At 48.1% G+C, this 27,723-nt stretch overlaps 2 protein-coding genes across 9 annotated transcripts in view; one reads left to right on the top strand and one right to left on the bottom strand.

Annotated features, from left to right (window-relative positions):
• On the top strand, positions 1-24,271 carry KLRG2 (killer cell lectin like receptor G2). 2 transcript variants are annotated; one of them, XM_049893255.1, is made up of 5 exons: positions 3-884; positions 5,468-5,569; positions 5,924-6,069; positions 18,812-18,915; positions 19,226-24,271. In XM_049893255.1, exons 1-5 carry the CDS (start codon positions 263-265, stop codon positions 19,341-19,343), a joined length of 1,092 nt encoding a protein of 363 aa, XP_049749212.1. In that variant the 5' UTR covers positions 3-262; the 3' UTR covers positions 19,344-24,271. The 2 variants fall into 2 exon arrangements, with proteins under 2 accessions (XP_049749213.1, XP_049749212.1); XM_049893256.1 differs by lacking the exons at positions 18,812-18,915; positions 19,226-24,271 and adding an exon at positions 14,047-14,336 and having other exon boundaries at positions 1-884.
• LUC7L2 (LUC7 like 2, pre-mRNA splicing factor) overlaps positions 24,261-27,723 on the bottom strand; it is a 50,328-nt gene continuing 46,865 nt past the window's right edge. For all 7 annotated transcript variants that reach the window (XM_049893252.1, XM_049893251.1, XM_049893253.1 and 4 more), the window contains one exon: positions 24,261-27,612. In XM_049893252.1, the coding sequence (XP_049749209.1) occupies positions 27,435-27,612 (178 nt within the window). In that variant the 3' untranslated portion in view covers positions 24,261-27,434. The remainder of the gene's footprint in view (positions 27,613-27,723) is intronic.

Raw genomic sequence — 27,723 nt, forward strand, 5'->3', positions numbered from 1 at the left:
TCTTCCTATAGTTCAGCTTCTCGGATTATTTGCTCAGCATACAGACTGAATAGGTAGAGCGAAAGGACAGAACCTTGATGCACACCTTTCCTGATTTCAAACCACGCAGGACCCCCTAGTTCTGTTCCAACGACTGCCAATCACAGTGGCCCGCCAGGGACGGGCGTGGCTTGGCCGCTTCGGCGCCCGCCACACTAATCCCAGCGCGGGAGGTGCGGCTGCTCCCCACCTGGCCCAGGTGTGCCCGCTGCTGGGCGCGCGGATGGAGCGGGTAGGGGCTGCCTCGGGTGCAGAGCGGGCCGGGCCCGAGCTGCCGATGGAGCCGCTGGGCAGCCGGGAGCCGGGGCCGGAGCCGGAGCCGGAGCCGGGCCCCGCGGAGGAAGCGCGGCGACCGGACAGCCCCCCGCGCAGCCCGGGCCCCGCGGGGGACGAGAGGAGGCGGCCCGCGCGCCCGCGGTCGCTGGGCATGGGCTACGGCGCCTTCCACCACCCCGGGGGCCCCGAGCCGCCGAGCCCCGTCGCCGAGCCGCCCCGCGACGGCGACACGCCGGGGCCCGAGCCCGGGGCCTGGGCGCCCATGGACCTGCAGGTGGACGTGCGCGTGGAGCCCGTGGGCGCGGCGGGCGGCCGGGCCCCCTCGCCCGTGCCGCCCACGCGCTTCCTCACCGTGCCGGTCCCCGAGTCCCCGCTGCCGTCCCCGAGCGCCACCCAGAGCCCCCTTGCCGCCCCCTGGGCCGGGGAGCTCGCAGGCCCCGCCGAGGGATCCCCGGAGTCGCCCCCGGGCTACTGCCGCTGCCGCGAGCTGGGCCTGGACGGGAAGGAGGGCGCCGCGCTGCTGCCCCACGCCAAGGGGACGAGGCTGCCGCGCGCCATCGAGCTCATGGGTAAGAGGGCGCCCGCCCGCCCGCCCCGCACGGAACCGGGACCCAGACCTCCGTCCCCACTCGTCCTGGTACGGGGCCGGGACCCGGCGGCCATCCCCACGCCTCCTGGTTTCGGGGCTGGGACCCGGAAGAGTCCCCACTCCGTACGAGGCCGGGATCCAGACATCAGTCCCCACCATGCCAGGCCTCCGGGGCTGAGGAATTAGTTAACACCCTGAGTATTTTTTTTTTTTTTTTGAGCTAAGTAATTCCAAGAGTTTGCAGGAGAAGAATAAAACCTCCCACCCACAGCCCGCTTAGTGGCCACAGCGTCTTTGAGAAGAAGAGACAGAGAGGGCAGAAAGGAGAGGTAAAGATTTTCTCACGTGGCGGAGGTGGCAGAGCCTAGGAGCCCGGCTGCCCTCTGCCCTCAGCCGCAGGCCGAAACCACTGGCCCTGGAGTCCCTTCCGATTCATGGCAGCCCCATATGTGCAGAGTAGAGCTGCTCCACGGGATTTTCAAGGCTGTGACCTTTTGGAAGCAGATTGCCAGGCCTTTCCTCTGAGATGCCTGTGGGTGGCTTAAACAGCCAACCTTTCGGCTTGTAGCTGATCACTTAATTCCAGTGGATTCAGGCTCCCCTTTCTCTCCACTCTCTTGTGGAGCATCTGGCCCCAAAAACTCATCCTTTAGCAGATATTGAGTGAGGACTACGCTTGGGGGGTGTGTGGGTTTTCTTTGGGGGGGGGCGGGAGGGAAGGGTGAGTGGAGTGAGTTGAATGGAAGGAAGAAAGAGCCGACAAAAGATATAAACAATCCGGGACAAGGAACTGAGAGGGAGTGGTCAGTGAACTTGGGGGCATGGGAAAGCTTCCCAGAGCTGAGTGTGAAGGGTGAGTAGGAGTTGGGGGTGCTGGGCCTCTTCTAGGTGGAGAGCTGGCAGGGACAGAGACAGGAAGGCCAAGAGTCCTGCCCAACTGGCAAACTGCCAACAGTTCAGCCCATGGAAAGGCGGGACAGGCCAGCAGGGCAGAAGCAAGTCCCAGGGGCCACTGTGCAGAGGGGTTCTTAGACATGGTGGGGTCAGGGACTCTGGTCACTGGGGGGCTTTGGCAGAGCTTGGCGTGGGCATGTTTCTCTGCGTGATGGGTATGTTAGTTTGCTGTCACTGTTGTAACAAATTTCATGTAAGTGTGTGTAGCTGAAAATGACGAATTTATTGTCTTAAACAATTATGTGGGTCGGAAGTTTGGAAGGGGTTTGACTCGGTTAAAAAGGGCTACGTTCCTTTCTGGAAGTTCATGGGGAGATTCCATTTCCTTGCCTTGTCCAGCTTCTAGAAGGCACTGCATTCCTGGGCTCATGGCCAGCCCCCTTCCTCCATCTTCAAAGCCAGCAAGGTTGAGCTGAGTCCTTCTCACGCCACCATCTCTCTGACTTCTCTCTTTTGTCTCCATCTTTCACTTATAATGACCCTTGTGATGACACTGGGCCCACCAGATAACCCAGATAATCACCCCATTTCAAGGTTATCATAGTGACCCTACGTACAAGAGAACAAAACACTGCCCGGTCCTGCGTCATCCTCACAATCACTGTTATGCTTGAGCCCATTGTTGCAGCCACTGTGTCAATCCATCTCATTGAGGGCCTTCCTCTTTTTCACCGACCCTCTACTTTACCAAGCATGATGTCCTTCTCCAGGGACTGGGCCCTCCTGATAATACGTCCAGAGTATGTGAGGTGTAGTTAGCTGATCCAAAACAAAAAAACCAAACCCACTGCTATCGAGTCGATTCTGACTCATAGCGACCCTGATAAAAAATTCCCCCTTTGCCATGTAACCCAACATAGTCACAGGTCCCAGGAATTAGGGTGGAGACATTTTCGGTGGGACTCTATTCTGCCTACCACAGTGGGTCTGTAGCTTTTAATCAGAATCTATAAAGAAACTGATTTGAAAGGGTGGGTTGGGTGATGAGGGAGTGTAACCATGTAGACTACACAAAGGCTGTGTGGATCTTAACAAATTATGGATAACATTGCAAAGAATGGGAATTCCAGAACACTTAATTGTGCTTATGAGGAACCTGTACATAGATCAAGAGGCAGTTGTTCGGACAGAACAAGGGGATACTGCGTGGATTAAAATCAGGAGAGGTGTGCGTCAGGGTTGCATCCTTTCACCATACTTATTCAATCTGTATGCTGAGCAAATAATCCGAGAAGCTGGATGATATGAAGAAGAATGCGATGTCAGGACTGAAGGAAGACTCATTAACAACCTGCAATATGCAGATGACACACCTTGCTTGCCGAAAGTGAAAAGGACTTGAAGCACTTACTGATGAAGATCAAAGACTACAGCGTTCAGTATGGATTACTCCTCAACAAAAAAGAAAACAAAAATCCTTACAACTGGACGTATAAACAACATCATGGTAAACAGAGAAAAGATTGAAGTTGTCAAGGATTTCATTTTACTTGAATCTACAATCAACACCCATGGAAGCAGCAGTCAAGAAATCAAAGGACACATTGCATTGGGCAAAGCTGCTGCCAAAGCCTCTACAGAGCATTAAAAATCAAAGATGTCACTTTGAGGACTAAGGTGAGTAGAACCCAAACCATGATGTTTTCAACTGCCTGGGAAATGCTGGGAAAGCTGGACAATGAATACCAAAGACCAAAGATGAATTGACGCCTTCGAATTACGGTGTTGGCGAAGAATACTGAATATACCGTGGACTGCCAGAAGAACAAACAAATCTGTCTTGGAAGACGTACAGGCAGAATGCTCCTTGGAAGCAAGGATGCTCATGTACTTTGGACACGTTATCAGGAGGGACCAGTCCCTGGACAAGGACATCATGCTTGGTAAAGTAGAGGGTCATCAAAAATAGGAAGACCCTCAGCAAGATGGAATGACACAGTGGCTGCTACAATGGGCTCAGACATAGCAACGATTGTGAGGATGGCACAGGACTGGGCAGTGTTTCATTCTGTTGTGTGTAGGGTCGCTATGAGTCAGAACAGACTATGCACCTAACAACAACAATAAGCCACATAGAAATTGTGTTCTGGAGTTGAGGCTGGTCACCGTGGGATGTGAAGAAGGTAGACAGGGAGAGATACCAGACAGGAAATGCTGCAAGGTGGGTGCATAGCCTTGGAGCTTTGGTTTTGCTTTCTGGGATATGTGGTTTTCCCAGAGTGTGGCTGAGGCTTGGTCCACAGGAAGCTGCTTGAATGAGGAAATGTGCGACATGGTTTCTGCTCGTGGTGACCTTAACATCTAGGGTCGGGTATGGTTAGGTGCTGGTGACCTCAAGGCACAAAGGGGCAAACTAAGGCACAGGCTCCATGACTTGCCCTCGTGGTCACGTGCTGCCCAGCTCCTTCACATCCCCTTCTGAGGGAGGAAGCCACTGTGAGTATGGTGGGGTGTGGCTTTCTCTCTTCCTTCCCTTGTTTGGAGAGAGCTGTCCATCGACAGCTGAGGTAGATGGTGTTTTGTTGGCAGGATAGGAAGGTGTATTCATTTCCTACGGTGCCATGACAGAGTACCACAAAGTTGGTTGCTTAAAACAACACAAATTCATTCTCTCACAGCCTGGAGGCTAAAAGGCCAAAATCCAGGTGCCAGCAGGGTCGTGCTCCCTCTGGGGCCTCTAGGGGAAGATCTTTCCTGGTGTCTTCCAGCTTCTGGTGGTCCCAGGCATTCCTGTGTCACTCCAGTCTCTGCCTGTCTGCACATGGCCGTCTTCCATCTCTCTGTGTCTTTTATAAGGACACTCGTCGCACTGGATTAGGGCCCACCCTGCTCTGGTATAACTAATTACATATGCAAATGTACATTTCCAAATAAAATTACAACATGAATTTTTTTTGTGGGGGGAACACTATTCAATCTAGTACCAAAGGGTAGTCACAATGTAGAAAATGAAAGTGTGAGAAAGTAAGCAGGGGGTATAGTCCTCAGAGGGTATAGACCCCAGAAGGTGTTGACTTCAGAGGGTGTAGTATCAGAGATAACTTGTGGATTGAAAAGGAAATTGGGTGGAAGCTGGAGGGCGGGGCAGAGGGGCAGACGCTGAGTAGGAAGGAGATAGACATCATACTTGCCATATTATTACTATTCTCATGGTGGGGTGAAGTCCCTTAGAAATTTCATGCCTTCTAATCATTTAAGAGGAGTCCTGGTGACAGTGGTTAAGAGCTCTGCTGCTAACCAAAAGGTCGGCAGTTCGAATCCATCAGCTGCTCCTTGGAAACCCTATAGAGCAGTTGTACTCTGGCCTGTTGGTTCGCTAGAAGTGGGAATAGGACTCAACAGCAATGCGTATGGGTTTGGTAATTATTTAAGAAGCAGAGCATCTACATCTTCCTCCCAAATGTGAAATCCTAACCTGAACCCAATGGTTTATTGTGGTTTCTTGCACTAGGGGGCAGTACTGAGGTAGGAGTGATGGCCAGCATGACAGCAGCATGGCTCTGAGGTGGGCAGGGTTCTGAGGTGGGCACATGGCCTGGTGTGACGTCGGTGTGGTTTTGAGGCAGCTGCGGTGGGTGGTCTCCTGACCTGCGTCTCTCTCTTCCCCAGGACTGCCCATGTACATGAAGTCCCTGCGCTGGGCCCTGGCCATCATGGCCTTTCTCTTGGCGGTGTCCACGGTCACCATGGTGGCCCTGGCTGCAAGAGCAGGTATGGTGCCCTCTTCTAAGTCCCCTCTCCCTTGCCTCCCCATCAGGGCTGTTTCTGGCTCTTACCTCACCTTGGAGAATTAGCAGGAGGCATCTCCCCAGGGAGATGCTTGTCGAGTAAGGAGTGCTTTTATGCCAAGAGAAAAGAGCTCCCTGCTCCCACTAGGCCGCCTGTGCCTGATGAGCAATGGGTCTCAGCCCCCTGCCCCAGGGAACTTTGTACACGGACTGTGTCACCTTCCCGGGCCCGGCCCCTTTCCTAGCCAGCTCCATCCCTCTAGACTTGCCCCCATCAAGGCATCCTGGGTTTGTTTTTTAGTGGCTATAAGTGGTTCACTATGTCTCTTGCTTGCAGGGGCCGGCTGCCGGCGGTGCCCCCAGGGCTGGATGTGGGTGGAGGAGCAGTGCTTCTATCTCTCTGCAGATGCTCAGGCCTGGGAGGCCAGCCAGGCTTTCTGCTCAGCCCACCACGCCACCCTCCCACTGCTGAGCCACACCCAGGTGAGAAGGGCAGGGGACCAGTGGAGGCCTGTGGGGGTCACTACAGATGACAGATTGCTAGCACCCAAAGGCACCTTGAAGATCTAGTCAGCAATACGTCAGAGAATTCCCCAAGGCATGGAGAAATAGTGACGTGTCCAAGGTAGCAACGTGCAGGGGCACAGAAGTGAGTTCTCCATGTCTTCGACTGACTTTCATTACAAGAAGGCGGGGGCTGGGAAGGCTGGAGCAGTGAACAGTGGGCTTAGGGGCCAGTCTGTGCTGATGTGGCTATGAAGGGAAGGTGTGCGGTGCTGTGAGCATATATGACAGGAGAACGAGGCCTGAAGATTGGATGCCATAGAGTCTATGACAGGGGGATGTGGCCTAAAGGTCAGGGATGCTGTAAGCATCTGTGACAAGAAGACACGGCTGAAAGGCAGGGAACGCTTCCCTTGGGAAGTGATGTTTAAGTTGAAATCTGAAAGGTAAGTGGGAATGAACTAGGCAGGGAAGAGTATCCTGGTAAGATGGAATAGTATATGCTAAGACACTGGTGGGCAAGAAAGTGTGGGCTTTTCAAAAAAACTGAACAAAGGTGTCTTAGTTATCTAGTGCCACTGTAATGGAAATACCACAAGTGGATGGTTTCAACAAAGAGAAATTTATTTCCTCACAGTAAAGTAGGCTAAAAGTCCAAATTTAGGGCGTCAGCTCCAGGGGAAGGCTTTCTCTCTCTGTGGGCTCTGGAGGAAAGTCTTTCTCTTCAATCTTCCCCTGGACTAGGAGCTCCTCCGCACAGGAACCCTGGGTCCAAAGGACACGCTCTAGGCCCAGCACTGCTTTCTTGGTGGTATGAGAGCCCCCTGTCTCTCTGCTCGCTTCTGTCTTTTATATCCAAAAAGAAACTGGCTCAAGAAATGATCCAGTCCCAGAAATTGAGTCCTGCCTTATCCACACAACTCCCCCGCTCCACCCGTTAACATCATAGAGGCAGTATTTACGACACATAGGGAAATCACATCAGATGACAACATGGCAGACAATCACACAATACTAGGAATCATGGCCCAGCCGAATTGATACACACATTTCTTGGGGAAAAAATTCAATCCATGACAAAAGGCCAGGGAGGACTGGATGCTCCCTAGGTCTGCTGCACAGTTACTGTGTGGAATTCCTGCTCACCAGCATCCTAGGTATGCCTTTTGCCTCTTTCCTATGTGGGACCCAGTGTATTTCTTTTTCCTGGTTTTCTTGATGGATCACATCGTCTGTAAACTTCCTGAGAAAAAGTCCACGAGAGGCAAATTTCTTGAAAACTTTCATGACTGAAGATGCTTTTATTCTGCTCTCTCATTTGCATGATAGCTTGGTTGGGTATAAAATTCTAGGTTGGAAAGGTTTCCCCCCAAAATTGCACAGGTTTTGCTCCATTATCTTCTAGCTTTTAGTCTTGCCATTGAGAAGTCTGATTCTCAATCCCTTGTATGTGACTCTTATTTTTTTTTCTTCTCTGGAAAATTTCAGGGTCTTCTCCTTTGTTCTCAGTGTTCTGAAATTTAACAATAATATGCGTTTGTGGGGTTTTTTTTCCTTCATTTTTATTTATGCTGCTGTATTTTTAATTTTAAGAACTCTTTTATTTTTAGTTCTTTAGATGTTCTTTTTTTATTGTGTCCCGTTCCTGTTTCATGGATGTAATATCTTCCCATATCCCACTATGGATATTACATATTGTGCTTTTGACATTTTCTTCTGCTCTCTGCAGTATGTTTTCTGTGAGTACCTTTTTTTCTGGTCATTGTTTTTTTCCTTAAATTTCTGATGATCTTAGCAGTCGTATTTAAGACTAAAGCACTAAATAGCAGATTGGAAGCTTTATGTCAGGGGTGGTGCGTTGGAATGAGTGGATATATTTGAGCTTTTTCAGAGGCAGACTTTGCTATAGACTGCTATAGGGAGATCAGACAAGGGCTCAGGCATTTTCTTTTCATTAATTAATTTTTTTGTTGATGTTGCTGTTGAGAATATATGCAGTAGAACATGCACCAATTCAACAATTTCTACATGTACAATTCAGTGACATTGATTACATTCTTTGAGTTGTGCCATCATTCTCACCTTCCTTTTCCAAGTTGTTCCTCCTCTATTAATATAAACTCATTGGCCTCTAAGGTTCCTGTCTAATCTTTTGAGTTGCTGTTGTCAGTTTGATCCCATGTACAGAGATCTTAAGAGACCACAATGCTCAAAGTAGACATTCTTTACTAGTTAAGTTAAAATATTGTTCAGGGGATATTTTTGGTTTAAGGCTTAAAGATTATCTTGGGGAAATAGTTTCTGGGGTTCATCCAGCCTCCATGGCTCCTGAAAGTCTGGATTCCATGAGAATTTTCAATTCTGTTCTGCATTTTCTCTCTTTTAACCAGGATTCTACTATAGAATTGTTTATGAAACCATTCTGTAATGGCATCTATTTTCTTAGTGAATGCTAAACTCATATCGTAGGAGCAAAAGGGAAAGAGGACAGGAGGTTTCACCTGTAGGCTGTTGTTGTTTTGTTAGGTGCCGTCCAGTTAGTTCCGACTCATAGCGACCCTATGCACAACAGAACAAAACACTGCCCGGTCCTGAGCCATCCTTACAATCGTTGTTATGCTTGAGCTCATTGTTGCAGCCACTGTGTCAATCCACCTCATTGAGGGTCTTCCTCTTTTCCGCTGACCCTGTAGTCTGCCAAGCATGATGTCCTTCTCTAGGGACTGATCCCTCCTGACAACATGTCCAAAGAATGTAAGATGCAGTCTCTCCATTCTTGCTTCTAAGGAGCATTCTGGCTGTACTTCTTCCAGGACAGATTCATTCATTCCTTTGGCAGTCCATCGTATATTCGATATTCTTCACCAGCACCACAATTCAAAGGTGTCAATTCTTCTCCGGTCTTCCTTATTCATTGTCCAGCTTTCACATGCATATGATGCAATTGAAAATACCATGGCTTGGGTCAGGCCCACCTTAGTCTTCAAGGTGACATCTTTGCTCTTCAACACTTTAAAGAGGTCCTTTGCAGCAGATTTGCCCAGTGCAACGCGTCTTTTGGTTTCTCGACTGCTGCTTCCGTGGCTGTTGACTGTGGCTCCAAGTAAAATGAAATCCTTGACAACTTCAATCTTTTCTCCGTTTATCATGATGTTGCCCATTGGTCCAGTTGTGAGGACTTTTGTTTTCTTTATGTTGAGGTGTAATCCATAGTGAAGCCTGTGGTCTTTGATCTTCATTAGTAAGTGCTTCAAGTCCTCTTCACTGTCAGCAAGGATTGTTGTGTCATCTGCATAACGCAGGTTGTTAATGAGTCTTCCTCCAATCCTGATGCCCCGTTCTTCTTCATATAGTCCAGCTTCTCATATTATTGGCTCAGCACACAGATTGAATAGGTATGGTGAAAGAATACAACCCTGATGCACACCTTTCCTGATTTTAAATTGCTCAGTATCCCCTTGTTCTGTCCAAACAACTGCCTCTTGATCTATGTAAAGGTTCCTCATGAGCACAATTAAGTGTTCTGGAATTCCCATTCTTCTCAGTGTTATCCATAGTTTGTTATGATCCACACAGTCGAATGCCTTTGCACAGTCAATAAAACACAGGTAAACATCCTTCTGGTATTCTCTGCTTTCAGCCAAGATCCATCTGACATCAGCAATGATATCCCTGGTTTCACGTCCTCTTCTGAAACCAGTCTGAATTTCTGGCAGTTCCCTGTCGATATACTGCTGCAGCCATTCTTGAATGATCTTCAGCAAAATTTTGCTTGTGTGTGATATTAATGATATTGTTCTGTAATTTCCACATTCGGTTGGATCACCTTTCTTGGGAATAGACATAAATATGGATCTCTTCCAATCAGTTGGCCAGGAAGCTGTCTCCCATATTTCTTGGCATAGACGAGTGAGCACCTCCAGCGCTGCATCTGTTTGTTGAAACATCTCAATTGATATTCCATCAATTCCTGGAGCCTTGTTTTTCGCCAATGCCTTCAGAGCAACTTGGACTTCTTCCTTCAGTACCATCGGTTCCTGATCATATGCCACCTCTTGAAATGGTTGAACATCAGCTAATTCCTTTTGGTATAATGACTCTGTGTATTCCTTCCATCTTCTTTTGCTGCTTCCTGCATCGTTTAATATTTCCACATGGAATCCTTCACTATTGCAACTCGAGGCTTGAATTTTTTCTTCAGTTCTTTCAGCTTGAGAAACGCTGAGCGCGTTCTTCCCTTTTGGTTTTCCATCTCCAGGTCTTTGCACATGTCATTATAATACTTTACTTTGTCTTCTCGAGATGCCCTTTGAAATCTTCTGTTCAGTTCTTTTACTTCATCAATTCTTACTTTTGCTTTAGCTGCTCGATGCTCAAGAGCAAGTTTCAGAGTCTCCTCTGACATCTCTCTTGGTCTTTTCTTTCTTTCCTGTCTTTTCAGTGACCTCTTGCCTTCCTCACGGGTGATGTCCTTCCACAACTCCTCTGGTCTTGGGTCACCAGTGTTCAATGTGTCAAGTCTATTCTTCAGATGGTCTCTAAATTCAGGTGGGGTATACTCAAGGTCATATTTTGGCTCTCATGGACTTGCTCTGATTTTCTTCAGTTTCATCTTGAACTTGCATATGAGCAATTGATGGTCTGTTCCACAGTCGGCCCCTGGCCTTGTTCTGACTGATGATATTGAGCTTTTCTATCATCTCTTTCCACAGATGTAGTCAATTTGATTTCTGTGTGTTCCATCCGGCGAGGTCCATGTGTATAGTCTCCGTTTATGTTGGTGAAAGAAGGTATTTGCAATGAAGAAGTCGTTGGTCTTGCAAAATTCTATCATTTGATCTCCAGCATTGTTTCTGTCACCAAGGCCATATTTTCCAACTACTGATCCTTCTTCATTTCCAACTTTTGCATTCCAATCGCCAGTAATTATCAATGCATCTTGATTGCATGTTCAATCAATTTCAGACGGCAGCAGCTGATAAAATTCTTCTATTTCTTCATCTTTGGCCCTAGTGATTGGTGTGTAAATTTGAATGATAGTCGTATTAACTGGTCTTCCTTGTAGGCATATGGATATTATCTTATCACTGACAGCGTTGTTCTTCAGGATAGATCTTGAAACGTTCTCTCTGATGATGAATGCAACACCGTTCTTCTTCAAGCTGTCATTCCCAGCATAGTAGACTATATGATTGTCCGATTCAAAATGGCCAATACCAGTCCATTTCAGCTCACTAATGCCTAGGATATGGATGTTTATGCGTTCCATGACGATTTCCAGTTTTCCTAGATTCATACTTCGTACATTCCATATTCCGATTATTAATAGATGTTTGCAGCTGTTTCTTCTCATTTTGAGTCGTACCACATCAGCAAATGAAGGTCCCGAAAGCTTTCCTCCATCCACATCATTAAGGCCGACTCTACGTTGAGGAGGCAGCTCTTCCCCAGTTGTCTTTTGAGTGCCTTCCAAGCTGGGGGCTCATCTTCCAGCACTACGTCAGCTATTCATAAGGTTTTCACTGGCTAATGCTTTTCAGAAATAGACTGCCGGGTCCTTCTTCCTAGTCTGGAAGCTCAGCTGAAACCTTTCCTCCATGGGTGACCCTGCTGGTATCTGAATACCAGTGGCATAACTTCCAGCATCACAGCAACACACAAGCCCGCACAGTACGACAAACTGACAGACACCTGTAGGCATGTAGCATTTAATCCCTCCCTTTTTAGTGTAGTACCCTCTCCCTCAGTTGAACCTGGTATTCAGGATCCCAAATCTCCTCTGGTTCCTCTCCAAAGAGTTCTGCTAGTGACCTGGCTGCATCAGGGAGGTGAGTGGGCCTTGGGGAAGGAAAAGGTGTAAGTGCTTCTTTTATAGACTTTCAGTCAATCATCCTTTGTTGACATTTCTCATCTGCTGTGGTCTCCTCCCACTCTTACTTTTTGTTTTCTATTTTCATCACTGAAGGGTATTCTCTTCTATTCGTACTTTGTTAAGAGTTTGAAACAGGAATGGGGTTAATTTCATTGAGTGCTTTTTTTGTATCCATTGAGATGATATCTTTTTGTTTCTTCCTTTAATTTCTTAGTGTGGGAATTACATTGTTTTTTTTTTTTTTTCATTCTGGGCATAAACCTTACATAGCCATGATTTTTCCCTCCAAACACTTCTGGATTTGACTTGTTAATATTTTCCTTCAGATTTGTCCATGCATGAGAATTAGCCAGTTTTCCCTTCTGTGCTGTCCCTGTCCAGTCCTGAAATCTAAGTTTTTCGGTCCCATGCAGTGGTGGAGGACTGTTTCTCTCTAATCTGGGAAAGTTCCCTGGACATGCCTGTCACACATTACAGAAGGATCGGGGATCCAGGCTTGGTCCTGGGGCCAGGGATCAAGAAATGCCGGCTCTGAGGTGGCAGAACCTGCTCAGACACAATCTATGGCCCGGTGGCCCAATCCTCTCTGTTTAGATTCCTGCCCTGCCTCTTGCCCACTCTCACCATCACACCCTGCCTGAGACCTCAACTCACCTCTCTGTGCATGCCACCATGCTGGGGACAGACAGACGTTGAGAGTGAGAGGAGGAACAGAACGCCCAGGAACTGGGCACCAGACATGTTCCTGCCCTAGAGCGGCAAAGAGAAGGCCTCCTGAGAGCCTGCAGGAAAGAGAGCAGGAGTGAGCTTGTCAGTGGGGAGGCATACCTACTCCACCCCACAGCGCACACCCACACACACCATACCTACACACCACACTTATACACACCACAGCACACATACACACGCCACACACACACCATACACCCCACGCACCCCACATGTGCACATCACACTGGCAACACACAACAGCCCATATACACCATAGATACCACACTCATACACACCATGTCACACACACACCACACATACACATCACACACCACACCACACACACACACGCCACACACCCCACACATACATACCACACCACATATATACACGCACAATCCCACATACACCATACAGGCATACCACACTCATCCACACCACACCACACCACACCCCCCCACACATGCACACTTCACACACACTGCATTCCCACTCACACATCACACACACAGCACACGCACACAGCACACAGCACACAGCACACGCACACACACACCAGTATTTCTTAGTACTATGTATTTTTTCTTGTTGCTAAGTCATGTGTTCATTACAAAAAGTTTGGAAAACAAAACATTGTAAAGAAAATAAATTGTCTTCATTATGTGCTACCTAGTGATAGTCACTAACATAGACTTTTGGAGTGCTTGCTTCCAGTCTCTTTCCTAGGCACATCTATTTAACTTTTTCCTTAAAACAAAAACAGGTGTGCGGTTTATAACCTGTTTTATTTTTCCCCCTCAGCAAACGCGATGAGGTCCCCCAGATCATTAAGTATCCTACTTAAACTGTACTTGAACTTAAAATCCTACTGAAGCTTGGCTTCCTTGGTGGTGAGGTGGGCTGGGAGAGTCCCGCTGGACTTACTGGAGTCCTGGCTCTGCCACCTGCCAGCCATGTGGCCTCAGGCATGGTGCCTGAGTTAATACGTCCGTAATGAAATTACAGGTCTCACTGATTTCTGAAAAAATGAAATGAAGTAAGGCGTTCAAAGCCTTTATCACGGTGCCTAGCACACTGTGCTTACTAATTGGAGCTGTGGTTACGTGTATTTCCCTCATTAATTGTTTCCTCATCTCTAAAGCAGGTGCAACAGAACACACTTCACAGGGTTGTTAAATAAAATATGTACAGAAATGGCTTAGCATTTTGACACAGAAAACTCTATCACGGCTAACGACAGTAGCAGCAGCAGCAGTGACAGTATTCATAGATATTTCGTTGCTTCCTGTTTTGTTTTGCCACTGTCATAGATAATGCTGTGATAAAACCCCTTATGCTTATATTTTTATGCATCTTTTTTTTTATTTCCTCAGGATAAATATCTCAAAGGAGAAACCAAGGATCAAAGTGTATCTACATTTTTAAACTTTTCATTTATTCTTCTTGAGTGCCTGTTATATGCCACACCAGGTGCCAGACCAAATGCATGGGGCAAGGAAAAAGATACAATGTAAATGGAAAAAATAGTTTATGACCTCAATATGGTAAATATATGTGCACAGAAAAAAAAAAAATGAAAGGAAATATTTCAATAGTTTCATTGTGACTAGTGCTGGGCGGCAAGATTATGGGCGGTTTTATTTTCTTTGACTTTTTCTGTATTTGCTGAACGTTCTACAAAAAAAATATGCTCTGGTTAGGGGATGGCAGCTCACGAGGGCACGAGATCAGTATATGATGGTTTCTGCCCAGGCCCTGAGTCTCTGTGGGACCAGGCTGTGCAGGGAACTATCCCAGAGCCTGGACGGAAAGACCCAGCACGTGCCACCAGGAAGAGCCCTGCGCTGCCACCCTGCACTGCCACCCCCCCCCCCCGCCCCCAGTCATACAGCTCCAACCCAGGATGGCGCCTGACCTTAGCTCAGCAGCGAGCCTCCCTCAAAAGGTTCGACTCCAACTCATGGTGACCCCGTGTATGTCGGAGCAGAACTGTGACCCACGGGGTTTTCAGTGGCTGATTTTTTCAGAAATAGACCACCAGGCCTGTCTTCTGAGGCGCTTCTGGGTTAGCAGCCAAGCACGTTAACCATTCGCATTACACAGGGGCTGCTTTAATGGGGCAGATGGATTTAACTATCCAAACTGCAAACCTAGCTGGAGATGAAGAATTTGTTTTTTAAGCCAAGCATACAGGATCGCTCGTTGAAATACAGGTGAACACGCAGGAAAAGTACCGCAGAGTCCACGCACACTCCTTCCCTGCAGAACTACCGAAGCTAAGGCTTGGCTCACAGGTAGTTCCAGTGTGGACGATGACCCTGTGGGGCTCTGGGTGCCTCCTGAGTTCTGGGCTGTGGGAGGACAGGCAGGAGATGAGGAGGGCCCCGCTCCACGAGCTAGCGCTGCCAGAGGTGCAGGGCGTATCCCCAGCCACGGGATACACTTCCCCAAGAGTCACCTTTGCTCCAAGGTGGAAAACAGGAGCAAGTTCCAGTGTTCCTTGTCTTCACCCTTTAGGACTGTGGGGCAGAGGACAGGACGTGCCCCTCAGGGCTTCAGTGACAGCTGCAGCTTTTGTTTGGGTGGAGGAGGGAAGGAGCTACATTCAGTGTACACACTGAAGGTAAAACAGCTTGATATCTGGAAAGATTAGAATGTGAGTAATTTAAGTCAGAGAATTAGGAAAACTAAGTAATCTGAAACATTTTAATGTTGAAACAAATGTATAAAGGCAAAGAAAATAAGTTGCCTTATTTTAAGGCATAAACTACCCGGCGTGAAGGAAGTTCTGCTTAGGATCACGCTGGTGGAGGGTGTTAGGGCCATGGAGGCCCATCTCGGCCATCACCCAGAGCAGGCCTGGTGCCATCAGTTACTCAGAGGTCTGCACTTCCTGGGAGTTGTTTATGACCCTCGGGACGAAGCTTCCCCACCCCATCATTTTTGCTAACATGAGAACAGATGGGTAGAATCCGAACTGCAAGGAAAAGGGAATGGAGTGGTAGAGTTGGGTGGGTTTAGGGGCCAGGATGAACAGCTGGCCATCCTCTTGGGGTCACTGTGAGGCTAAATGAAGCCCCACCAGGAGCCGTGGTGGCACAGTGGCTACTAACAGAAACGTCAACGGTTCAAACTCACCAGCTGCTCCGTGGAGAAGAATGTGGCGGTCTGCTTCCATAAGGATTCCAGCATTGGAAACTATGGGGCAGTCCTACTCTGTCCTATAGGGTTGCTGAGAGTCAGAATCCACTCAGTGGCAATGGGTTTTTAACGGGTTGTGAGCAGCAGCCCGTCCTGGTGCAGGCTGCTCCTGTTTTCACCTGGCACGATTTCCTGTTGACATGGTCCTGTGTAACCACATTTTTCACATGCTTGTCATTTTTAATATCACCGTAGTTTTCCATCATGCTGACATCCCATAATTTACCTAGTTACTTCCTGATTGCTAAGCATCTGAGGGGTTTCTACTGATTTTTTTTTAAATTTTTATTGTGCTTTAAGTGAAAGTTTACAAATCAAGTCAGTCTCTCACACAAAAACTTTTATGTACCTTGCTACACACTCCCAATTGCTCTCCCCCTAATGAGACAGCCCGCTCCTTCCCTCTACTGTCTATTTTTGTGTCTATTCCACCCAGCTGCTAACCCCCTCTGCCCTCTCATCTCCCCTCCAGGCAGGAGATGCCAACATAGTCTCAAGTGTCCACCTGATCCAAGAAGCTCACTCCTCACCAGCATCCTTCTCCAACCCATTGTCCAGTCCAATCCATGTCTGAAGAGTTGGCTTTGGGAATGGTTCCCGTCCTGGGCCAACAGAAGGTCTGGGGGCCATGACCACTGGGGTCCTTCCAGTCTCAGTCAGACCATTAAGTCTGGTCTTTTTATGAGAATTTGGGGTCTGCATCCCACTGCTCTTCTGCTCCCTCAGGGGTTCTCTGTTGTGTTCCCTGTCAGGGCAGTCACCAGTTGTAGCCAGGCACCATCTAGTTCTTCTGGTCTCAGGCTGATGTTGTCTCTGGTTTATGCGGCCCTTTCTGTCTCTTGGGCTTGTAATTACCTTGTGTACTTGGTGTTCTTCATTCTCCTTTGATCCAGGTGGGTTGAGACCAATTGATGCATCTTAGGTGTCTGCTTGCTAACATTTAAGACCCCAGACGCCACTCTCCAAGTGGGATGCAGAATGTTTTCTTAATAGATTTTATTATGCCAATTGACTTAGATGTCCCCTGAAACCATGGTCCCCAAACCCCAGCCCCTGCTACAGTGGCCTTCGAAGCATTCAGTTTATTCAGGAAACTTCTTTGCTTTTGGTTTAGTCCAGTTGTGCTGACCTCGCCTGTATTGTGTGTTCTCTTTCCAGTTACCTAAAGTAGTTCTTATCTACTATCTAATTAGTGAATACTCCTCTCCCAGCCTCCATCCTTCCCCTCTTGTAACCATCAAAGAATATTTTCTTCTCCGTTTAAACTATTTCTCGAGTTCTTATAATAGTGGTCTTATACAATATTTGTCCTTTTGCAACTGACTGATTTCACTCAGCATAATGCCTCCCAGATTCCATGAAACGTTTCACAGATTCCTCAGTGTTCTTTACCGATGTGTAGTATTCCATCGTGTGAATATACCCTTATTTATCCATTCATTCATTGATGGGCACCTTGGTTGCTTCCATCTACTGATTCTTTACAGATAGCATTGTGCCGTCTTTTTTTTGAGGTGGTAAACTTTTTATTAAACTCATTTAGATTTTTTTATAACATTTTGTTAAGGTGAAAGTCTACACAGTAAATTAGGTTCCCGTTTAATAATTTCTACACAAATTATTCAGTGATATTGGTCACATTTTCACAACGTCATCATTCTCATTCATTCCGTTCTGCTAGTGCCGTTTCCAGTAGTCTAGTTTGCCTGCCCCCTTACCGCTCGTCTTTGTTTTGGAGTTGATTTTCGACCATTTGGGCACTGTGTATCTTTGGATAAGTTCATTTTCTCTTCTTTGTGTTCCTGGATTTATTCCCAAAGTGGAGTCACCCATTGAAGCAGTGGGAGTGGTGTTTTTGCCCTTGTTACAAATCACCAAAGTCCATTCCAGAGAGACTGTGGCCACGTCCAGCATCCCCACTCCCACTGCGTGGGTCCCCGCTGGGACTTGGAATATATAAACAAAATGTTTCCAGTGTGTTTCACATTTTTTAAACCAGTGTCTTTTATTTTTTTGTTCCTGGCGTGTCCACACGCGTATGCATTGATCCTGGTGCCGTCGAGTCGATTCCGACTCATAGTGACCCTCTTTTCGTTATTATAATCACTACGGCTTTGATTATGGTTTCTCACTTAATGTACTGCAGCCCTTCTCCCAGATGGCACCCTTCACACTCGTCTTTCCTGATGACCTCTGCAGCCAGCCGTGCTGAGCAGGCTGTGCCCCAGCCGTGGCATCACTAGGGAGGCATGGGATGCGGCTGCACTGGGTGTCGCTGTCAGAAAAGGTGACACCAAAATGACTGCATGTAAAACTTCTGTGGAGCGTGAGCTGTAGGGCACCGATGCGGAGTCACTGGGGGGCCGGGTGGGGTGCGGGCGCCGTGGCACAGCTGGGCCAGGTGCTGGTACAGGCAGAGGTGGCTGATGGGTGCCAGAGGTTGGGGCAGCTGGCAGGCTGCACACCTGCTAGCGCCCTTAGCGGCGGGAGCACCTGGAGGCTGCTGTGCCCGGGGACTGGCCAGGTTCTGTATGGTCTGAGGTCAGTGGGTGGGGGGGAGAGTGACACCAGGAGTTACTGCACTGGATGACACCAACCCTAGTGACGCCACTGTGCCCCCGCTTTGCACCTGGTTCCCACCTCTCAACTCCCTGGTTCCCACCTCTCAACTCCCTGGTTCCCACCTCTCAACTCCCTGGTTCCCTGGTGTCCACTCTGCCCCTCCTTGGGCCCAAAGAGGGGCACATTCTCATTTCTGCGTCCGAGCCCATGGCACAGTGACTGGGGCTTGGAGACCAGCCAAGTTGACCTGGTTCACTTTCCTGCAATGGCAAACGGGACAGCAGGAGCAACCGGGATGGGAGACCCGGGTCGGCGTGGCTGGGTGGGGGCATCCAGGTGGGCCTACCCATGAGCACTGATGGCTTCTCCCCTCAGGGCTTCCTGAGCAACCACCACGTGGCCCCGCGCTCCTGGGTGGGGGCCCTGCGTGGTCCCCAGGGCTGGTACTGGACCGATGGCACACCCCTGCCGCTGCAGCTGTGAGTGACCGCGGGTCGGGGGGGGGCTCTGTCCAACTGTGGGCACTGAGTGTAACAGCAGGCATGGGCGGCGCGGTCCTTCCCCCTCTGCTGCTCTGAGTCCCAGGAGCCTACCCTGGCCTCCGTGTGTGGCCTTTGTGCCGACCCCCTCTGGCACTGGGGGACCTCACAGCCACGCTATGCTAGTGGGTCCTCTCACCCTGGGTCCCCAGCAGGGTTGGCACCATGCCCCTCCCCCCCACCTTCCACCCTCTCTTCTCCTCAAAACCCTTCCTCTGCCCTCCCCGCCCCTCCTCCCCCCTCCCCCCAGGCTCCCTGAAGACGACGACCACCCAGAACTGAGCTGCGGCGGCCTGGAGGAAGGCAGGCTGGTGGCTTTGGACTGCACCGCCCCCCGGCCGTGGATCTGTGCCCAGGCGCCCCAGTGACTCGGAGGGCTCACCCTGGCCCTGGGCACCGTGGCCCCGGAGAGGCCGTGTGGGAGCCGGGCAGCAGGGTGGGCGCGGCGGGAGCTGGACTTCCAATGAGAAGGCCACAGGTGCAGGATGGAGGCTGTGGTCCCCAGCCCCCAGAGCCGGTTTGCTCAGCGGCGTAGGGGTGGCTGGTTGTGTTCCTGAGCCTCGGCCTCTCCGGCCTCTCCGTCCGCAAAGCGGCTGTCCCCCGCACCCCATGCCTGCTCGGTACGCACGCCCCTTCCTGGAGCAGGCGGCCTGCTGGCTGTGCACTGGGATGGTGAGATGAGGACAACATTGCGGTGACCGCATTTCCAGCAGTCCCCACGCGCAGACCCAGAAGAAAAGACGTGGCCAGCCCGGAGGAAAGGGGGTGTCCCTCCTGCCAGACAGCTGGCCTAGGGCTGCAGAAGGAGGCTTGCAAGGGACCAGGCCCAGAGCATGGCACCTGAGGCGGGTACCGGAGGAGACATCACAGCTTGCTAGGCGAGGTCACCGTGACGCGAGGGCCTGAGTGAGAAACGTAGAGGGTTCCAGGCAGTGCTCTCCCCACAGCTGTGGGGACAACCAGCCCGAAGGGGCCTTGCAGGTTGGCTCAGGGAAGGGCCTTCACAGTAAAGACTGACAGAGTGGGCCCAGAGGGCCTGCAGAGACCCCAGCAAACAACAGGAGCCCACACCTGCAGACTTAGTGCTCAGGCACAAGCGCCTTTCCTGTTTTCTCCCGGCTGAACGTTGGCTGTGCACCTGGACCAGCAGCTTGTGCAGAACTGCGTAGGGATCTGGGGAAAGGGGTGCAAGGTCTGTGATGAGACAGTGCCCACCACTACACAGGGTGATGGGGACTTCTGGCCCCATGTAAAGAGGTGGGTGTCTCAGCCTCCACCACTGCCCGTGGGCAGGAAGCTGGGTGTGCTGTTTCATGTGTCCTGTGTCTGTGCCTTGAGAAACTGCATGTATGTCTGTAGGGAACAAGTGTGCACAAATCTCTCACCTGGCCTTTTCAATACCACTCAAAATCATTCAGCTAGAAAGTGGAATGTCTAGAGTTAAAGCCCGTGCTGTGCCTCCAAAGGCCATGCTCTCTCGGTTCCAGCACACTGCCGAGCAAACGGTTTCAGTGGGAGCTGGGTGAAGGCCTTCAGGGGGAGTGAGGCCTGCCTGTGGAGACACCCATGACACATCCACTGCTTCGGTTTCTGTTGCTGCCTAACAATTCTTTGTCCCATAACATGTATTTTTCCCTTGTGATTCTGTGGGTTGACCAGGTGATTCTGCTTCAGTCATGTTGCCTGAAGCACTGGGATGGCTGGAAGGTCCAAAATGGCTAGCAATGTGGTGCTGGTTGCCTGCTGGGGGCTGTGGTTTTGCTCCACCTGTGTGTTTCCACATGGCTGCTTGGGCTTCCTCATAGCACGGCAGCTGGAGCCCAAAAAGGAGGAGTCGTGGAGGCGGGATGGTGTGAGCTACATTAATTAAGGGCTGGTCTTAATTAAGTCACAGTGTCACATTTTATTGTTCTAAAGAAGTCACAGAGCCAGCCCGCTTTCAAGGGGAGGGAAGTACACCCCATCTCTCCGTGGAAGGGGCAGCAAAGAATTTTAGGGCACATGCACCACCCTTTGGTGAGAAAGTGGAGACACAGACTTCTACTTTGCTTTTTGTCAGAAAGAAATGTCTCTCACCACAGCATGTTTTCTCTGTTTAGGCACGTCACTGGCTCACGCTGGGCCTAGGTGTAATGTCACCGGCTGTCCTCTCATCTCCGGTGCTCAAGGCAGTACCAGCTAAATAGAAAATCTGAGTCAAAAAACAGCAACATCCAGCACAGTTGTTAACTTTAAAAACCAATTGTTGGAAATATTTCACAATTAAAATTTTTTCAACATTGTGGGACAGCTGATGCAGGCAAGATAACTGTTCATGTCTGGTTGTGCTCGCTCATAGGAAAGAGAAACCCTGAAGACAGGACTGAAAACCAGACAAGAAAGCCTGTGAGCTGGTTTTCTGGTCCATGCAGGAGGGGAAGCTCTAGTCTGGTGATTGCTGGGCTATTCTCATGCTTATATGGGATGGGAACTCTGGCCCTGGATAAACACAAGGTGCAAAATTAGAAAGGGTGGACTAGAAAAAGTCATGTGCCAACAGGGGATGACAAGGACGCTCCTCTCCTCCCCGGATGAAAAACGTTTCCACTGATAGCATGAAACTCTAGGTCTGGGTCCCCGCTGGTGCAGAATTTGAGTTTAGGCTACCGGCATCCTAGGGAAACCTCCAAGAGAAATTAGCATCAGGATTGCTTAGGCTGTTGACACCCTTGAACCTAGCAGAAGCCAATTCAAACTGCTCTGTAGGGGTGTCCCCATAATCCACTGTTGGGGGTCCTCACTGGTGGGGTCCTCACTGGTAGGCTCATCATAAGAGATTAAAGGCATGGAAAAGTGTTCCGACTAAGAAAACAAAAACCAGACAATTTTTCAAGAGCCAAAGAGAATTTCTAGAGATGAAAAATACAGTTGTTGATATTAACAGCTAGTGGACAGGCTGAATAACAGAAAGAGCTGAAGAGACAATAAAGTGAACTGGAAGATAAATTTGAGGAAAACAGCCCAGAGTGCATTTCGGAGAGATGGAAAATAAAAATGAGAAGGTAGGAGATACAGACAGTAGAAGACGTAAGTAGACAAAAGAGCTAACATACATCTCCAACAGGGATTACTGTTTTTTTGTGTCACGGATCCTTTCTCAAAGCCATGTTTTTTAAAAGCATAAACATATAAGGTTGTTTTAAAAAACCCAGTTTATACTGAAATATCAATATATTGTACAGTCAAGCTAAATGAGGTCTGTAAGTGTGCAGTTCATTGAGTTTTGACAACTGTATATAGGACCCCCGGCAGCTGCTACTTCTGGAGTCCCTGGGTGTTGCAGTCATGCTCATCTAATAAAAAGGAGCCTGGTGATCTTCCCAAAGGTCACGGCCCTGAAAATCCTGTGGAGCACAGTCCTGCTCTGCAATACATGGGGTTGCCCTAAGTCAGAACTGACTTTGACAGCAGCTGGTAGAATTAGGTGTTTAATATATATTGCCGCAAGCTATTCGCCAAAATTTCATGTTAATCTTTTTCAACAATATTTAAAATTATTTGTTCTTAAGTTTTTTCTTCTGAATGTTATTTTATTGACTTTTAATGCTATGCTAACTTTGTTAAAAGAACCTAGGAGTTCTTGTTTCCTAAGCTCTGGAATAACTTAAAACACCACTTGTGTTTGGTAGGGAAAGCAAGGTACCAGGGTCACATCAAGAGAACTAAGGACCGACTTGAAGAGGCTTTCCCTGGCTCAACATTGGAATACTTAACTGTCATGAGTTGAAACATATAAAGGATGTTTCAATACACGAAATCATAATACTATTAAAAAAAAAAGTTCATTTGGTCACCTTTGGAGAACACCCAAAACTGGTAAATAGTAAGAATCACACATTTATCCTGCCTTTCCTGTACAGTCTGTACCTCAGGGAAACCTCACATTACAGAAGCACCCAAATGGCCAAAGGGATGCATTACTGGGTCCAGGCAATGAGGGTCGCTGCTCCTCTGATGGAAGCAGACATTATCTATCTTAACCTTTTAACCTTCACAACCCTGAGGGAGATGTTAGTGTTCTCATCTCCAGTTTTAAGGACAAAGGTGCTGAGGTTTAAAGTCCTCCCCTTATAGGGACAGGATGTGCTAATCAACGAACAACAAACAGCATCTGGTACTTTACTGTCATTCTAAGTAGAGAATCGACATTCTGGATGAAAGAATGGGGACCCTGGTCAGGGTAGGGGTGATGAGTGATGGATGTGTTGCTGGAGGCCTGGAAATGTGTAAATCATTAAAGCTTCACTTGGTAAGGAAGGGCAGTAAGGCAGCAGGAAGCTAACAGCTACTGTCAAAACTTAGCAAACCAAGAAATAGCAGAATAACCCTATTATTTAGAAATATGAAGACAAACACTAAATGAAACAGACAAAGTGGTTGCCTTAAAACTAGTCAGTGGCGATGTAAGTCAGAATAACAGCTGTCTTGGGAGTAGGGGGCACTGACTGGAAGGGACCCCAGGAACATTCAAAACCAAAAGCCCACTGCTGCCGAGTCGATTCTGACTCAAAACAGCGCCCCTACAGGACAGAGCAGAACTGCCCCATGGGGCTTCCAAGGAACAGCTGGTAGATCGGAACTGCTGACCTTTTAGTTAGCAGCCGAGCTCTTAACCGCTGCGCCTGGAAATGGTCTACGTCTTGATCTGGCTGGAGGTGAGTGTACACATATGTAAAAATTCACCAAGTTGTACACTTAAGATCGTGTACTTTACTGTATATAATTCTAAAAGGTTGTTTAAATGTTTGTCTCCAAAGAACAGAAATGGGGTTTTGAGGGAGCTGATTTTTAACGTACACCATTCAGTACTAAGAAAACCGTACTACTTGGATAAAAACAGCAATCAGATCTTTTTTAGAAGGTCCACAATAGGTTTTTGATGTATATGCAGCCTGGCTTGAGAACAACTACAAAATTACTCCTGTGACATCTTTTACAGCCTGTAATTCTTTCTTCCACTGAGGTAAAGTCTCGCACGTTTCAGCCTCTCCTTCCAAGCATGGCTTTCCTTCTCCACGTGACGGAAGTGGGAACGTTACACAGCCCCAATGTTTGGCATTCATGCCCAGGGACGTCGCCACCTGCACTGGCTTGTTCTTCTGAGCTCTCAAAGGCAACTTGTTTTAGCAAAATTTCCAAGATGTATTCATGTTGCCCCATGTAGGAGCAGTTCTTCCCTTTGTAGGGCTACATCACAATTGAACTACTTCACTCTCTAGTTGATGGTAATAATTCACTTGTCTTCAGTTTTTGGCTATCTGGGCCTGTTACAAATAACGCTGCTATGAACATTCCAATACGAGCCACTGTGTGGATGTGAATTTTCATTTCTCTCAGAAGTGGAATTACTGGGCTGTATTTTTTTTATGGTGAGGATGCAAGGAGCCCTGGTGGCACAATGGTTAAGTACTCGGCTGCTAACCAAAAGGTCGGACGTTCAAATCCACCAGAGGCTCCAAAGGAGAAAAGACGTGGTGAGCTGCTCCCATAAAGATTTTCAGCCTAGAAAACCCTACTGGGCAGTTCTGCTGTCATGCAGGGTAGCTATGAGTCAGAACCGACTTGACGGCACACAGCAACATGGCGAGGATACGTTTCATTTACAAGAAGCTGCCACACTATTTTATACAGTAGCTGTACCACCTTTGCGTCCCTACCAGCAAAACACCCGAGTTCCGGCTGCTCCGCGTCTTCGGCACTTGGTGTTGTCTTTTTACTTGTGGCCATTCTGGCGGATGTGCAGTGCCGTCTCACTGGGGTTTTAATGGGCACCTTCCTGATAGTGATGGTTAGCATTTTTTCAGATGCTCACTGGTCATCCATGTATCTCTCGTAATTCTGAGAGAGTTCGGAGACCGTATCCGAGGAACTCTGCCTAAAAAAGCTTTTTTTGCTCTGGCTTAAACAGCTCATGTTGAAAGCTATTATTAAATAGCTTATTAAAATAATGTTGAAAGCCATTATTAAATAGCTTATTAAAATAAGGACTCTTAAAATAGGATTTAGAAAAGATAAACGTAAGTCAAACCTTGCTTTCAAGCTCAATAGTGAGAGGTAGCAAAGTCTTTCTTACAAAAAAAAAAAGCCTACTTATATGTTTTTGTTGATCCAGGTCAGCAAAGGACCCTTGGGGGAGTATGGTCTTACTGAGGAAAACACTGAGTGTGACACCTCCAGAGGATGAGATGTGACTAGGCTCAGTTACACTTTCTACCACAGTAACCAGGTAACACAGAAGTACCAAAAATCACGTGTATGTATGACAGCAGGAGAGAGAAACAGGTATCGAGACTTTACGATTCTAATTTAGAGTGGTTGGCCTGCCTCAAGGATGATTTAAAAATATACAGACTGTTTACCCAAAGTCTATGTACTAGAAGCATCTAAGCAACGGAAGTGTTCTAAACAGATTCCCATCGGGGTCACTCACTGAGGGGCCGGGCTGCTGAAGTGGTCTGCGAGATCACAGCCCGGGACGACTGCATCCCTCACGAGCTCTCGACTGACGGTGTGTTGCAGGCTGGGCAGCCTATACTGCCCCCAACTCACAGACACAGCAGGAGCTGATAACAGACAGTGTGATACTTTCCAATCATTTATGATTAGGCAGAGAACAAAGATTAGTTCCAACTGCACAAATGATGCTACAACATACAATTCAGTCATGTTTTAGAGTTAAATATCTCACCCGGATATGCACAGGCTCTGACAGGTCAGGTCCGAGACACTCTTCCTCGCACTTACCGCCAAACCTTTGGTTCTCACTCCCCACCCAGGGCTCCAAGTTCTAAGTGCTTGTTGGACTTTCCCTTTCTAGGACAGCGCAGCAGACCACCAGGAACAAAGCTGATATACAAAAGTTTCTCTGCAACCAAAGAAAGAAAGGGAGAAGAGAAATGGGCCATCATCGATGCCCATTAACCTCTGTAAGTTTAACATGCGGACCCAGAGAGGGCAGGAGAGTTTCCGTAAATGAGGCACAGCTGGGTACGCTGGGGAGCACTGATGAGTGTCCCTCTTAGAGGTGGATCTGATGTTACTCAGATTGACATTAGCTCGTCTTTCTTGCTGAGGTCTGCATTTCTCTGTCACGTCAGATCTGTCAAACGTTGGGGATCAAAGGCAGAAACGAGTAGTGAAAAGAGACCTTAGTTCATCATATTCACAGACACAAATGTCATTACATAATGTGTTTTTTCCCTCAGGCTTTCTAGATTCACCAGTGATAGGGTTTAAGTCATTGGTGGGTCTACAGCTCTTCAATGCAGAAACCGCTAGTCTCATTAGTTGGTTACGCTGTGTTTTTATTTCACTTTTCTGAATGAGGAAAAAACAAAACAGACCAATTTCTTCTGCAGGCCCAGTCCTTGTCTGCAGTGGCTGTCACAGGCAGCCCTGGGGTAGCTGGCATACGGCCAGCACGGGGACCCAGGGGAGCAACAGTTCCTGGGGAATCTTGGCAAGTCTGTACTTATTTCCTGGGGTGCCATGCCCAGTAAGTCCCTGTTCATGATGGGACAGGAGAGGGGAAATGCCCGCGGCAAACATTTCTAGTGACAACTGACTAGACAAGTTACAGTTTAATGATGGTGGTGGTGATTGTTTCTTTCAATTTATTATTACTTTTTACAATAAGGGTGTAGCCTTTATACTCCACACGCAAAATAAAACAAGTGCTTACGAAAGAGTCCCTGCCCCCTCCCCCCTCAGAACACCCTGAACATATAGCAATTCCATACAACAGAAAATCAAGACATATTTGATTTCAAAATTTCAATAAAAAAGCAAAAGTATGTAATGCAACAGCTGTTCAACTTCCAGCTCTAAATAGGCACTGTTAAACACAAAAGAAAACAAAATCCAACATTTTCAATTTCTCCAGCACACATTCCAGTATAAATGCTTGAACTGTAATCAGCTAGTAATTCATAATGGGAAGAGAACCTTAGAGCACAAGTTATATTGCTTCCCTGCCCCTTTTCTCTCACAAGTGGAGGGCGGAGGTATTAGAGAATACAAAAGTCAGGAAGAATTAAAAGGAAAAAATCCCAAAGCGGCTGCTGTTTGGACCAGAAAGGAAGACAGCATCTTACAAACATTCAAAAAAAGCCCAAGGCAGGTAACAATTCATTCACTATCACTCCTACTAGAAAGAAGAAATCAGAGATCGGCGTCTTATTATAGAAAACTGTGAACAGAGAATCCTTTCAGAATCGTATTACAGGGTCACCAGAAACTATGGATGTCGTTTTCGGCTCCATCAAGGAAAGCCGGTTCCGTTCCCATGGAGTCAGACCCGGTCCGTCTGGCCTAGCTGGGTCGGTGTCTGGGCTGCTCGATGTATGCCCTGAACTGCTGTAAACTAAACAATAGTAGGTAACTCAGAGGAAGCTTAAGGACTGAGGCCAGGCACTCCGCTACTATATCTCCCCTGCTTCGCGCTCTTCAGAGCTCCTCCTGTCTTCTGATCTGCCATTAGCGCTCTCATAGGACCGATTCTTATCTTTCCGATCTCTGTCACGAGGTGATCTGTCTCTTGAATTCCTGTCTCTGTCACGTGATGCTATGTCTTGGTCTCTGAATCTTTCTTTTGAGGATCTGAAAAATATTAATTTGAGGAGCAAAATATGTTGGGAAACCCAAAACCCAGATGAAGGAAGAGGATAATTATTAGGCTATTGGTAACTGAAGAAGTACAGAGAACACAGC

This window comes from Elephas maximus, chromosome 8, assembly GCF_024166365.1.
Source record: "Elephas maximus indicus isolate mEleMax1 chromosome 8, mEleMax1 primary haplotype, whole genome shotgun sequence".
Classification (NCBI taxonomy): Eukaryota; Metazoa; Chordata; class Mammalia; order Proboscidea; family Elephantidae; genus Elephas; species Elephas maximus.

Excerpts from the sequence above, each read along its gene's own strand:
- KLRG2 (XM_049893255.1), top strand. The coding sequence starts at position 263 with ATGGAGCGGGTAGGGGCTGCCTCGGGTGCAGAGCGGGCCGGGCCCGAG. Across the intron at positions 5,570-5,923 it reads GGCCCTGGCTGCAAGAGCAG|GGGCCGGCTGCCGGCGGTGC; the intron begins GTATGGTGCCCT and ends TCTTGCTTGCAG. Across the intron at positions 6,070-18,811 it reads CACTGCTGAGCCACACCCAG|GGCTTCCTGAGCAACCACCA; the intron begins GTGAGAAGGGCA and ends TTCTCCCCTCAG.